Source organism: Rhamphochromis longiceps, linkage group LG15 (genome assembly GCF_057381845.1).
Source record: "Rhamphochromis longiceps isolate RC_006_pf linkage group LG15, R_longiceps_female_GT1.1, whole genome shotgun sequence".
NCBI classification, from domain to species: domain Eukaryota; kingdom Metazoa; phylum Chordata; class Actinopteri; order Cichliformes; family Cichlidae; genus Rhamphochromis; species Rhamphochromis longiceps.
This window is the reverse complement of record NC_140571.1, coordinates 23848300-23862177: the sequence shown is the minus strand read 5'-3', so window position 1 is coordinate 23862177 and position 13878 is coordinate 23848300. Positions and strand designations below refer to the sequence as shown.

Below are 13878 nucleotides of genomic sequence, written 5' to 3'. Positions count from 1 at the left end.
AACCTGCTCACCAGAGGGAAGGTTTGTTGTCAGTAGAGAAATGCAACCAACATAATAAAACTTTCTCATTCATTCATGTAAAATTGTGTTTTTCATACAGGTAAAGACATATCCTCCCACTCTGATGCCTGATTCCATTTAATCCTGCTTTTGATGCTTAGAGTAATGAGACACAAATGTTTGAATAATTGTTTATGGAAAAAATGAAACTAAACTTATAAATTACTGCAGTTTTAGAAAATTTACAGGCAAATAGCAAAATAAACACATCTATGTACATCATTTCAAAACTTTGAACAAAAGATAAAATAAAACTGAAAGCCTTTCAAATGTTACAAATTCTGCTCTTTAAGCACTCACACAACTGCTTCCTCCTTTTAAACTGAGCAAACCGATAATTCTTATAGGGACGAAGCTTTTTCACAGAAGCAATGACCTGATGATTAAGTTTCCTTTTTGTTTACTCTATGGTAGCATAGAGGCTGCTGGGATCTGTGGAGGAAGCTTTCACAGTGGAGTAGGTAACTGTCTCATCACTCTCACATTTATCCCGAACCTGGAAGCACACAGACCACAGGATGTTTCACCACATGTAACACAACACAGTGAAAACATCATTTACTAATGCACCGATGAAGCCAGAAACATATCATATGCATTACTTTATTTTCACTGTTAGCCTTGTTGGTGTAGCTGATGGAGATGTAGGAAACACCATCTTCATGATCTGCCTACACAGTAAAGAAAACATGATTACTGCCCTCTGAGATGCAGGAGGATCTACACTGACCCGTCTCTGCCAACGATGTCAAAATGTTTTACCACTTCTTTTGGCTTAGTTTGACAGCAACAGTTCACTTCCCTTCAGTTTGAAATCTATCTCTTGCACAGTCTCATGTTGTAAAGTTAGTTTTATAATGTTGAAGAACAAATGCAAACAGCAGAAGTTGTGAGTTTGACCTTATTATTTTCTAAATGACTGAAGGATTTGAAGTCAAGCCTGAATAAATATATGCATTACATCAGTGCAACTTCCAGTTACTTTTGAGTGTTTAAACATCTGCAACAATCATAGATAGATAATGACATAAAACACATAAAATGCAACACAAAAGTCCAACTACCAGTACCATAGGGTCTTTTTTGTGACCAGAAAGGACTTTGCACATAGGCTGAGGTCATTTTTGGAGTTAATAATTATAAAATCAAAGCAAAAATGAATTTTGCACCCTCTTTTTTCTTTTCTTGATCTTTTGCTGCACCAACCACTGCATCACTTCTGATCTAGAATTAAAATGTTTAGTAAAGATTATTTTTAAACTCACATTTTCATTGGCTTGTGTTTTGGTCCTTGAAAAGAAAAGAAAAACAGGATTACACACTTGACCACAGAGAAGATTCAGCTTTAATATTTAATGTGGGATTTTCTCTCACCTCTCTTCAGTACAATCAGTTTCACAGCAAAGATTAAAAGTGCTGCTGAAATAACAGCCACGAGGATGTACGGCCACACCAGAGCTGCACCTGAACACAAATATCTGAAGCGTTTCATTTACTGTTCAATGTCTAAGAGGTAGAAAAGTTGCAAATATGACATGCATGTGACTTAACAAAAAACTATTCAATCATTGCTTTGAACCCCCCCCAAAAAAAAGAAAAAAAAGAAAAATCACCTGGGTCATCAGTCTGTGATGTTGTTCTTGTTGTTGTTACTTTTCTTGTTGTTGTTGTTGTTGTTGTTGTTGTTGTTGTTGTTGTTGTTGTTGTTACTGTATCTTCATCATTCAAACAAAAGATCAAATTCAGCTAATTAAAAGTTCTTTCCTCACATCAGTTGAAAGTAATTTTCTCAACCGAATCTCTCCTGGTTTCTTACCTGATGACTGAGGCCTGAAGGTACAAAGCTGCTCTTTGTTTTCTTCTGTTGTTACGCTACACTTAAAGTCAGAGTTAGATATGTGACTGTATGATGACTTTATAAAAGTAACAGCAGCAGAGCAGGACGACTGTAATGTTTTTAAATTTGAGTAATCTCTATTCAGACCTCCACTGTCATGGATCCACTTCAGTTTGTGTTTACACCGTTCATATGTCCACACAGAGCAGTTTAAAGTCACTTGATCAGTGTTCTTCTGTTCAGTCACTGTTGAAGATTCGAAGAAAAAAGCAAACAAACAAACATTTAAAAAAATAAATAAATGTAAGGTGTTAGCATATTGTTTAGTTGTTCACAGCTTGTAAATACTGGTGGTCTGGTGTGGTGTGGTGTAAATACTCACTGATGACATCAGACAGATAAACCACAGCATCTGGACCTTGCTGTCTCCCTGGATTGCCTCTAAACTGTCTGCAGGTGTAACGACCAACATCCAGTTGTGATGATTCTTCATCACATTTTCACAAGGCAAAGTGACTTTATCTCCATCTCTGACAGTGAAGGAGAGTGAAAGATCTCCACTTAGTGTTCCTGAGAACACGACAAAGAATCAAAAAGGTAACACTGCATGTCAGAGCGCAGATTATTTTGCATAGTTATGCACACATGTATGCATTTGTATCTTTTTCATTTTCACTAGTGCACTGAGCTGGAAATGTTTTTAAATCTTTCTCTTATACACATGTTGGATGTATCCTTACCAACTGAAGCACAGGTACAGCAATAAAAACACTTTAAGCTAAATAGATTTAACCATCATTTCTCATAGTCTCTCTTTTCTCATTTTCTTCTTGAGCTTCTGAAAAATAAGTGTATCAGCTTCCCTGTTATTAGTGAGGTAATACATTCATAGAACTCAGAATCTGCTGAGATGATAATAATAATAATGTCCTCAGTGTAAACTTTTGTAATCTCATTTATAAACGTATCTGTATTCCTACCTGTTAATTGAAGCATTAGTATCACTGATAAAAACATGTGAATCCATCTGAATTCAGCCATCATGCTTCTCGGTATTTCTCCTTCCTGTTTCTCACAGTAATGACAGTCGCAGACTTTAAAGTTGTGCTCCCTGTGGCGGTTCCTGTGGTTGTTATCTCACTATCTCATGCTAACTGTTCAGGAAGTCCTTTCTCTGACAATTTCTGTTGTTTATAAAATGGCTGGGGAACGAAACAATATTAAAGAGGTCAAAGGTCACTGCAGGCCATCAAACCCTGTAAAACTAAAACGAGCACGTAGAACAGGCAGCCGAATGTTGCTCAGTGACTTATGATAATCCCACTGTCCGTTTGTGAAGGTAAGATTATGTCTTCTTGCTCTGATACTTGTTGGTCCCTCACTGTGTCTGTGAAGTGTTGTTTTTCTGAGAAGTGAAGGGGCAGAGTTGGTGAGAATGTAGAAGTGTTACCGTCAGAAACAGACGCTTCACACACTAAATGTCCTTTAGACATTTAAACTAAGTGTAACAGCAAACTGTTCTCACAGCTGAGGGTGTTGGTTATTACACTTTCAGAAAGTTCAACATATTGTTTTTTTTTTTTGTGGCTCATGCCTATGTTGTTAATAGTAAACATTTCAATCATATAATTTTCAGCTCAGACTGTCTCATTAAAACACAAACTGGAAGATTACTGTAAATTTCATTCTCTCTTTTTTTATTCGTGACTGAAAGTAAGGCCAACAGGGTAGAAACATTAATCTGCATAGATGTGCAGAGGCAACAAACTCACAGGCTCAACTGTTGTCACTTCATTGGTACATCATTTCTTCCTCATTACATCTTATTTAAGTGTCTCTTTCTGAGAACTGAAGGGGAAGTGCTTTGGTGCAAATGTGGATACGACAGCCCCAGCATAACTCTGCAGGTTTTAACCTCTAATTGTCATGTACTGGCTGTGTGGAGGCAGGAGAAGACCCAAACGCAAAACTCACGGAGACTGGAACTGAACTCAAAAATGCTGCTTTATTGCAGAAGTGCAAAGTAACAGAACAAAACCAGGAATATAAACTAAAGCCCGAGGGAACAGAAAGCCACACAGGTTCGGGGAAGAGACATTGACGACGCAACACTGACCTGATGGAGACACGCACATAAATACACAGAGGGTTAACGAGGGAAGTGGGAGCACACGGGGAACACAGCTGACACAGATAATCATAACGAGACAGGGCAGGAGTGAACACAACATGACGCATACTGACGAGAGACTGTCAAAGTAAAACAGGAAGTACACAGAGGTACAGACAGGAGGAGAGAGAGAGCACGGGGAGAACACAGACATAACGGGCTGGGGAAAACATGGAATAAAACACAAGGAGAGACGAGGGCTCACAGATACACACAGGAGGTAACCAAATAAGGAACATCTTAACTAAATAACCTAGGAACCAAGGCATAAATAGGGAACAAAATACAAAACACACAAAAACTTAGAATACTGGGCCAACATGGCCCAGGACCATGACACTAATGACGACCAGACACAGGTCAAAAAACCACAGAGTGTCTTTTAGATATTTTAAAGCTGCAGAAGATGAATGATTCTTTATGTTTAAACATTTCAGTATCCAATCATGCTTTTTAGTGGAAAAGTTTACTAGAAGTGGGACATGCAAAGTATAAATTATCACCTTCTATAATGAATGAACCAGTTTACAAGAGATTTATTTTCAGTAGAGCAATGCAATCCACAGAATGAAATGTTCACACTCCCCAATGAAAGCCTTGACATGAGATAGGATACACAAAGCTGCCACATAAACACTGCAGACAGTCCAAATGAGTTGTTTCAGATATCACAGATATGTTTTTATTCATGCTTCCTCTAACTTCCTCAGAGGTCACTTGTCCTTGTATAGATGGAGATAAGCTTTTGGGCAGTGCTTTGAGTCTTTAAGTTATTCCTTTACATATGTTATGTAATAGGATTATCATTTGGTTACCTTAAGTTTAGTTTAGTTATGTTTTACTTAAGTCATCTGTGTTAGTCTGTCATGTTTCTTGTCTTCTTGTTCATATTGTCAAGCTTGTGTTGCCATGTCTGGATTCCACTCTGTTTCTTGTTTTACTGTGAAAGTCCCTGTCCTATGTGCAGTGTTCCTTGTCTCGTTAGGTCTGATTTGTCCCAGCTGTGTTCCCACCTGTTCCACATCCCCTCATTATCTCTGTGTGTACTGAAGTCCTCTGTCCTACTTTGTTCAGTGTCAGGTTGTCTTTTGTCCTTTGCACCACCATGTTCCATCTATCATGTGTCACGTATCACGTATCCACGTCATGTTTTGGGTTTTTTATGTTTATCTTTAATTTCCCCAGTTTAGGTTATTGTTTAGCATCACCTCTGCCTTTTGTTTTGTAATGTCTTACCAGCCTTAATAAACGTCTCGCTTTCTGTTAAGCTTGAGTTTTGTTTTAGAGTGTCTGCGCTTGGGTTCACCTCCTTTATTCACACAGTCAGCTTTGCAGCCTGACTGTGACAGGCAGGTCTCAAAGTTGTGGCTGAATGGCATATTTAAATGTACTTTAAAGTCAAATAGAGAAGCTAACAGGATAGGGCAAAAATCCAATCCAAATTTACATTTGTAGTCATGAAAGCACAAACCGGTCACAGGATGCTGGGAAGGGTTGTCAAAGAGTTCAAAGGAGAGAAATGAACGAAGATAGGGTGTACTTATGGAACTGGGACAGGTAGAAGTGGTTGTTCTTAAAATAACATGAGAGTTAAAGATTGGAAACAAGACACCAAAAGTGACTGAAGTGAGAGATGCAAAACAGACTTTCTGCTTAGAATTTTTATTTATTTTAAAGATTGCATTATGTTCAAACCCATTAAAGATAACAGTGTGTGTGATTACATCATCATCAATCAAAACTCATTTGAGCGCAGACCAGATTCGACCACATACAAATGACTTTGTATCCAGGCTCAGGCTCATAAAACTAAGCTCAAAACTCTAAACTAACTTTCTGCAGCTGAAAAAGAAAGAAATGAAAAATGGCTTTGAAATCTATTACCCAAGATTACCCAAGTGCCTATTACCCAAGTGCCAACAGGAGTGTTTTGGAAATAATAGTGAGAGCATGTTTTTCAAATTCAGAAATGATCAGCAAATGCAGATGTAAAAGAAAAATATTTGTATGTGTATTTCTTTTTACAACAACCATGCTGTACAGGAGGCTTCTGCAGAAAGAGAAAACAACATGTCAAACGTGTTTCTATTTTTGTGGTCCAGAAAACCACCAAAAGCTACCCCTGCCTGCTGAAAACTGATGAAAAACAATGTACACCTCCAAAAAACACAGTACAAGGAGAAAGAGCTTTTTACCGCTGATGCAGGCAGGTATTTTAGAAAAGTCACTGTGGTTCTAAAAAGATCATATCAAGATTTCAAATTGTTGTCCAAACTGTGACTAAGGCAAAAACAACGAGTCTCTTTTTAAAAGCTTCTGCTCCTCGTGCAAATATAAAGCTTGTTGATGTGCTGATCAGTGAGATCTGATAGAAGCTGGAGGGTTGGTCAAGCTACTTCAGTAGACTGGACTTTTTCATTGTTCACCATCTTTACACACCTGTAAAATACAAAATCATAAACCCGTGCTTCTTCAGAGCTTCATGTCTGGTTTATCAACCCTTCTTGCTTATGTGTGAACATTCTCACCAGCTCTTGTCCAGATGTTGATGACCACAACAGCTGCTATAAGTGCTGCTAAACCCAGAGGCACTATGATGAGCCTGTACCAGCATGAGCCTGGAGACAGAGCATGAAAAGCATGAAAATAATATTTTAAATGTCATTTTCTGATTGTTTTTGTTTTTTAATGTAGATGAATACAGAGGAAAAAAACCATGTCATCTGAAATTAAAACATTTCATTCTAAAATAAAATATTGAAAAAAAAAAGCTGAATATTGTTGATTACCTTGTAATTTTGTTGAATCATCCATGATTTCCAGCTCTTTTGTTGTGTTTCCAGTTGTAGTTTCTGATTTTATTGTTGTTGCAGTATTTGATTTCTCACCTGAATAAAATTCAGTGGACCTTTCATTAGGAAACTAAGTTCAGTCAATTAAAGCTTCAGATCAATAAAATGAGCGGATATTTTAGGTAATTAGTCAGATTAATGCAAAGTTATTTTGAAAGGTTCTTCAGAATCTCTCCTGGTTTCTTACCTGATGACTGAGCGCTGAAGGTAAAAAGCTGCTCTTTTTTTCCTTCTGTTGTTACGCTACACTTAAAGTCATAAGTTGATATATGAGTGATGCATCATTCAGAAATGTCACAGTAGCAGAGCAGGAAGACTCCGATGTTTTTAAATTTGAGTAATCTCTATCCAGAGCTTCACTGATATGGATCCACTTCACTTTGTGTTTGCACCGTTCATATGTCCACACAGAGCAGTTTAAAGTCACCTCAACAGCTTTCTTGTGTTCAGTCACTGGTGAAGATGAAATTCAAGAGAAATACCAAATAAATATAAGTTTCCTTTTTTCAAAATGTAACTTGTCAGCATGTTGTTCTAACAGGATGGTTTGAGCTCAAAAATATAGTGTTGCAAATACTCACTACTAACAACAGACAGATAAACCACAGCATCTGGACCTTGCTGTCTCCCTGGATTGCCTCTAAACTGTCTGCAGGTGTAACGACCAACATCCTCAGCTGTGACCTTCTTTATAACCAGTGAGCATTCTGCTGTAACACTCAGTCTGTCTGATTTGGCTTTTTCTTTGATTTGTCCAAGGTAAACCAGCTCTACTGATGGTGTGCCTCTTGAATCAGTGAAGAGCCAGACAGTAGTGTCACAGTTGTGATGATTGTTGATGAGAGTTTCACAAGGCAAAGTGACTTTATCTCCATCTCTGACAGTGAAGGAGAGTGGAAGATCTCCACTATGTACTCCTGAGAACATGACAGAATCAAAAATGTTAACACTACATTTTTCAAGAGTGCATCAAACTCAGTTTTCATTGTTCACAGAAACACCACAGCTTTGTGTGCTAAATAAAAATGATATTACTAAAATTAAAAAGAAGAGTTAGTTTTCAAATCCTAAGATGATGTACAGTGTACAAATCATCCTTACCTCCAAACTGAAGCATGAGTACAAAGAACAGAAACATTTCTATCCATCTAAATGTAACCATCGTGTCTCTCAGTCTCTCCTTTCTTCTCAGGCTTCTAAAGCATAAGCGTGTCTTCTTCCTGTAGTTTTCGATCTATGACTTCCTCATTATGACTTTCAGCTTTCTTTCTCACATTTCTGCCATTATTCTTACACAACCAGACTGTCACAGCTTCCATGTTCCTCATTTATTAACAGCCAGTTGTTGTTAAAGTGACTCCTAAAATTAATCTCTTAGACAGTTAAGTAAGGTTTGGTTGTCCTGTCCACTTTACTTTATTTACTTCTGCAATATGAGAAACTGAATCATAATGCTCAGAGTTTACGCACACCGCCAAACCAAAAGGGCTCGTATCAGACACCACAGATACAATTGCAATGAGATGTATGAAGCGGCACACACTTTGAAAACCATGTTTTTTCTTTTCCTTGTGTGGTGCAATAACAGTTTTCCTGCTGCGTCGAGTAGAGGGAGTAGCAGGAAATGCACCTTGAGTGGGTGAAACCCCTCTCTCCCATTTGTCCAATCGAAAAGTTTACAGAGACGAACAAATTTGCAGGACCATAAATCCCAAAGAGATGATTTTCACAAAGCACAGGGATTTAGAGGAGTGTTAATCACAGGATGTATAGCCCAATGTAAAAATGAAGTTTGTTGTTTTCCATTGTGATTCTATATTGTTGAATACTGAATAATTAACTAATTCAGCTTTGAAACACACACTCAAACAGTTCTGAGATATAGATGTTTAAATGACTGCAAGCAGAAACAGCTGATGTAACATGTGACTTTTATTATGTCTGAGGATGTTAGATCATTTCTTCCACTGCTTCACATTTTGTTATAATGAATATACAGCACCCCCTTCTGGATAAAGGGATTGCTACAGTAATAAATTCTGAACTTTGTCAAACTGGAGACAATTTATGGATAAAACATAGTGCAACATTCTGTGTTAGAAATGTAAATGAGCAGTATAATATCCTTTTTGTTAAACATGGAGAACTTAAGCCTAACAGAAACATTTTTACACACAATCTGATACAAATAACAGGTTGAAAAGGGCCTGAGCGCAACCATAACCAGTGTAACGTAAGAAAGCTTGTATGAGCTGTAGCTGTTTCGTCAACACGTGTCTCTCACTGGTTTGTTGACGGCAGCATAGAGGCTGCTGGGATCACTGGAGGGTGCAGCAGAAGTGATGTGACTTTTCATGGTGATGTAGGTCACCGTGTCATCATATTCATCATCATCTTGACCCACAACCTGAAAATGAATACACAAAAAACAAAATAATTAAGACCATAATAATGTAGGGTAAGGCAGATATGATAATAGTATTATAATCTTAATATTTATTCTTAATTCTCAGATATCAACATTTACCTTGCTCTTTCATGGGAATTTTTATTGTTATTAACTGACATCACCTGAATAACCAACAGGACAGCTTACCTGAGCTTTACTGGTGGTGTTGTTAGTGTAGCTGATGGAGGAATAGGGAACAGCGTATTCAGATTCAGCCTGCACAGATACGACAACATAGAGACTGCTCAGTAATGCTTAGATTCAACATATGGGAGAACAAATACAAGTGGTGAGTAAGTATTTGAGCTCACAGAGTCCTGAATGGTTCCTGGAGCAGACAGGGTCACTGCAGAGTTTAAACTGAGTTCCTGAAACAAATAAAACAGACAAAGAAGCCTCATAAACACAGCAGACTATAATCACATCAGTAAGAAAGACTGATTACTCGTATATAACATGACTGTGTTATAACTCACAGCATTTTCATTCACATGTGATTTGTGTCCTGAAAAAGAGAAAAATCAATTCAAGCTTTTAGAATGAAAGTCCATCCTGGTTTCTGCAGTCTCCCTGGTGATGAAAGCTCAGTCTTGTGAAAGCTCTCACCTTTAACTCTCTTCCATATGATGCCTATGAAAGCACTCATTATGAGTACTGTTAACCCCAGCGCTACAACAATAAACTTCCACACACCTGAAGAAAAAGAAAAACATTAAACACATTATGTCTGCAGGTTCTTGTCTTTTTAAAATCCTGATGTATAAAAATCAAATGCGTTTTAGGTTGTATAAAATTACTCGGTTAAGATCATTGTATTTGCTTAAAATGACCAACAAAGAAATATTGTTCTGGTTATAATGTTATTTCACTGACAGAAATGTTTTTTAAAAATAAGCTTTTTTATAAACTGGAACAGAAAATGAACAGCAGCCTCATTAAGCTGACTTCCCCTTTTCCTTCTTTCCATTAATACATCTCCACAGGATGTTTTCTTTTACAGCTTATTTTTGGGAACTTGCTGAAGTGAAGTAAGTGTATCGTGTATAAGAATCCAACGCTGACTGTTGGTAGGAGCAGGCTTCTGCAGTCTGTTAAATTGTGCTTCTTTTGCAGTGCTTTTCTACTTTACCTGACTTCAAAGCGCTTTATACAACTCGCCTTATTCACCCAATCATACAAGCACTTTTTCTATGATCATATCCCCCAAAAAATTCTTTGTTTGTTTATAACAGGATGAAGTTATTGTAAGGACTGAAATGTTTACGTATCCCTTCTCTGACCAGAAGATTGACTGAAGATAAACTCCTGCACGTTTCCACCATGTGCTACTTGGCACTTCAACATCTCAGAGTTCTTGGATGTGTAAATGTGATCAGATGTTGCAAAGGTCACACTGCAGGCAGACTGTGACATCCTCAGGTCTTTGTTACCATAGAGCCACTTCACAGTGTATTTACATTCTTTATATGTGGACACAGAGCACTTCAATGTCACTGTGTCATCATCCTTATATTCAGTTACTGTTAAAAAAGAGAGAACAAGAATAACATTTACAGTAATCATCACTGTAGTTATAGTTATTGTAATGTTTCAGTTTGATGTTCTAATAATCTGAAAACATTATGATGGAAATACTCACTGTTAACAACAGACAGCTCAGCTACAGAGTCTGAACCTTCTTTTTGTCCTGATTTGTTGAACCTTCTGCAGGTGTACTGACCAACATCCTCAGCTGTGAGCTTCTTTATAACCAGAGAACATTTTGCTGTAACACTCAGTCTGTCTGATTTATTTTTGACCCCTTGGTGAATCTTCCCGTTTTCAAACAGTGTTACTACGGCTCTATTTGACTGACTTAAGAGCCAGGTAGTTCTGTCACATTTATCTTGATCATCTGTCACATTTTCACATGACAAAGTGACCTCACCTTCATCCCTGATAATAAACTCAGAGTAGTCAGCTGCTGCTGCTGTGAAGAAAAGAATAAAATCAATAATGTCAACAAACTAAGCTTTTGTAATCTCATTTATAAACGTTAAATATTCTTACCTGACAATTGAAGCATTAGTATCACTGATGAAAACATTTGAATCCACCTGAATTCAGCCATTCTCCGTCTTTCTCCTTCCTGTTTCTCACATTAAAAATTAATCTCTGAAATAGTCCTTCTTGTAGAGATGCTGTGTCCACTTCCTGTGATTTATGCTAATATTATGCTGATATAGAGGGCCAGGTGAAGAGGACAACTATCTGCTGTTGATGTCCAAGCTGTAACAGATAAGATGTTTTCTTTCTAGCTCTAACACGTGTTGGTTCCTCATTGCATTTCTGAAATAGTTTTTCCTCTGAGAAGCAAAAGGGAAGTCTTTTAGTAGGAATGTGAGTACATCAGCAGCAGAATTTTTAGCACTTAATGATGACCAAAAAGAGAAACACAGATCGTTTCCACACTCAGTGTCCTTTAGATATTTTAAAGCTGCAGGAGACCATCTGCATTCACTTTGGACTGTAATATATAAAAAGATCATTTGTGTGGATTCTCAGGACTGTTTGATGAAATGTAACTTAAAAGGTATATAGACAAGCTAATGGGACAAACCTTTCACTGGAACAGCTGGTACAACATGTGACTTTTATTATATTACTTTCACTGCAGATTAAACATCTTCACTGCTACACCAGTCTGTTAAAATGTGGGCTATATGCTTTCAAATCATGGCTGGATAAACGTTCTCAAACACTCTTTAATGTTTTTGTTAATTTATATGCTTTTAAAAATATAACAATATTTTTTAATCAAGACAGTTACCATAACAGAGCAGGTAAACTAACTCTAGCCTCCAAACACGCTAAACGTCACTAATGTCTCACATATGAAAACTCGCTCTCTCTCTTTCTTTCGCTCGCCCGCTGTCCGTTGCGGGTGTCACCCCTAAAAACTTCCCCTTCTCCCTAAACAACCAAATGTCACATGTTGCCTTATCATTTTTTTTTTGATTGGCTGACATGGTAAACTGGTATATAGCTTGAAGTCCGCACTTTTGACCCAAGTTGAAATGGAGACTCTGACGTGCTGCATCTTGTAGCTGTGTCCTCTTAAATTGGTCATGTGATTTTGACGCGTCCCGCGACCCCAGAGGGTTAAATTAGTTAAAATGAATTCACAGATGCAGAATTTGTTCTACAATTCATCATTTAAGTAGAATCCTTTATTTCAATGTGTGTGGCTCTTGTGGTCCTCCATACTTTACACCCATAATGGTAACAGGCAGTGGCGAGAACATAACTGCTAGCGACCATTTCAAATATCGTTAAAAAGAGTAAGTTACTTTGACCATTTTTAACGTAAGTTAAATACAAAAAATTCCCACTAAAACTCAAATTAAATGATGCCACAGTAAATGCCACAAAATGAAGATTTCCATTGAACAGTAGTGCCTTTTATCCGTATGTTAAAAACCGGATAATTCTTTTAGGAAAAAACAACAACAAAACAACGTTAAATAAAGCTTACATTTCAAGCACTTACAGATTAATTCCTAAAGGCAAATTTAATATCGAAACAGCTGGTATTTCAGTGCTCTAATGGAAACTTGTTCATGTCACATAACATTGACATCCACTTCTTAACCCTCTTTATAAAAAGTACACACAATCTTTAAACCCTTGTTTAATATAATCACTCACCACTGTAGACGGTAGATTTTTCACTACATACAAGCTTAACTGAGAAGCTGAAGCGCAGTCGATGATCTTTTAGGGAGCGGAGTCAGATTGATGTACTGTTAACGTGGGGATGTGTCGTGAGGAGGTGCCGTTCACACATCTGGAGTTTTTCTTTCTTTATCCTGAGTCAAGATTGTTCTACTTTAAGAGAGATGAGTGGATAACTGAATGGGAGACAGAAAGCCCGTCATCAGTTGCCTTTAAGGCTAGCTTCACATATAGCAACAGCAAATGGATGCTCTAATTCCCCTGCACAATGTTGCTGAAGTCAATAAAAATGGCAACAAGGCAAATTAATCACTGTGGAAAAAAAGAAAGACAAATTTATACCGTTATTGGAACAAACTATGGAAAATAAAAACATTTAATGGCAGATTATTATTGCTTTTACTTACACTTATTAATCTACTCATCTGTTTACTGAGATTATATTTTGGCCTTTATAATGGTTTGGATGTCAATACCAAACATTTAGAATCAGAAAAATAAAATGAAATCTTACAAGTTTTTTCTGCTAATTTTTATTTCCCAATGTATTATTTTTTGCCAGATAAACCTTGTTCCTTTCCTCCTCCTTTTATTAGGTACACTTCCTTTTTCTTCATGCTTGCTTCTTTCTTGACACACATGCAACACAGCTGAGCCTGAACTGTTATGCTCATACGAAACAGACAGGCAGCGCTTATGGTGACAATTCTAGAGTCTATTAGGGTCCTTCAACCAACAAAATCCCATGTGAAGTGTGTGAAATGGTAGCTGACATCGCTACTGTTTTCAAAATACA

General features: G+C 37.3%; 3 protein-coding genes across 3 annotated transcripts; all 3 read right to left on the bottom strand.

Moving 5' to 3' along the window:
- Nucleotides 1-233: 233 nt before the first annotated feature.
- Nucleotides 234-1552, bottom strand: LOC146652702 (uncharacterized). The gene is made up of 4 exons (XM_085382737.1): nt 1435-1552; nt 1326-1351; nt 663-731; nt 234-556 (listed from the first exon to the last, which is right to left on the bottom strand). Exons 1-4 carry the CDS (start codon nt 1550-1552, stop codon nt 461-463), a joined length of 309 nt encoding a protein of 102 aa, XP_085238863.1. The 3' UTR covers nt 234-460.
- Nucleotides 1553-5975: 4423 nt separating this feature from the next.
- On the bottom strand, nt 5976-8359 carry LOC146652701 (uncharacterized). Its single transcript, XM_085382739.1, has 4 exons — nt 8021-8359; nt 7501-7836; nt 6857-6955; nt 5976-6685 (listed from the first exon to the last, which is right to left on the bottom strand). Exons 1-4 carry the CDS (start codon nt 8079-8081, stop codon nt 6576-6578), a joined length of 606 nt encoding a protein of 201 aa, XP_085238865.1. The 5' UTR covers nt 8082-8359; the 3' UTR covers nt 5976-6575.
- Nucleotides 8360-8981: 622 nt separating this feature from the next.
- LOC146652700 (uncharacterized) lies at nt 8982-13185 on the bottom strand. The gene is made up of 9 exons (XM_085382738.1): nt 13056-13185; nt 11418-11713; nt 11008-11337; nt 10649-10888; nt 9975-10061; nt 9845-9873; nt 9680-9736; nt 9516-9584; nt 8982-9326 (listed from the first exon to the last, which is right to left on the bottom strand). The coding sequence occupies exons 2-9, from the start codon at nt 11476-11478 to the stop codon at nt 9186-9188; spliced, it is 1014 nt and encodes a 337-aa protein (XP_085238864.1). The 5' UTR covers nt 11479-11713; nt 13056-13185; the 3' UTR covers nt 8982-9185.
- Nucleotides 13186-13878: the final 693 nt, after the last annotated feature.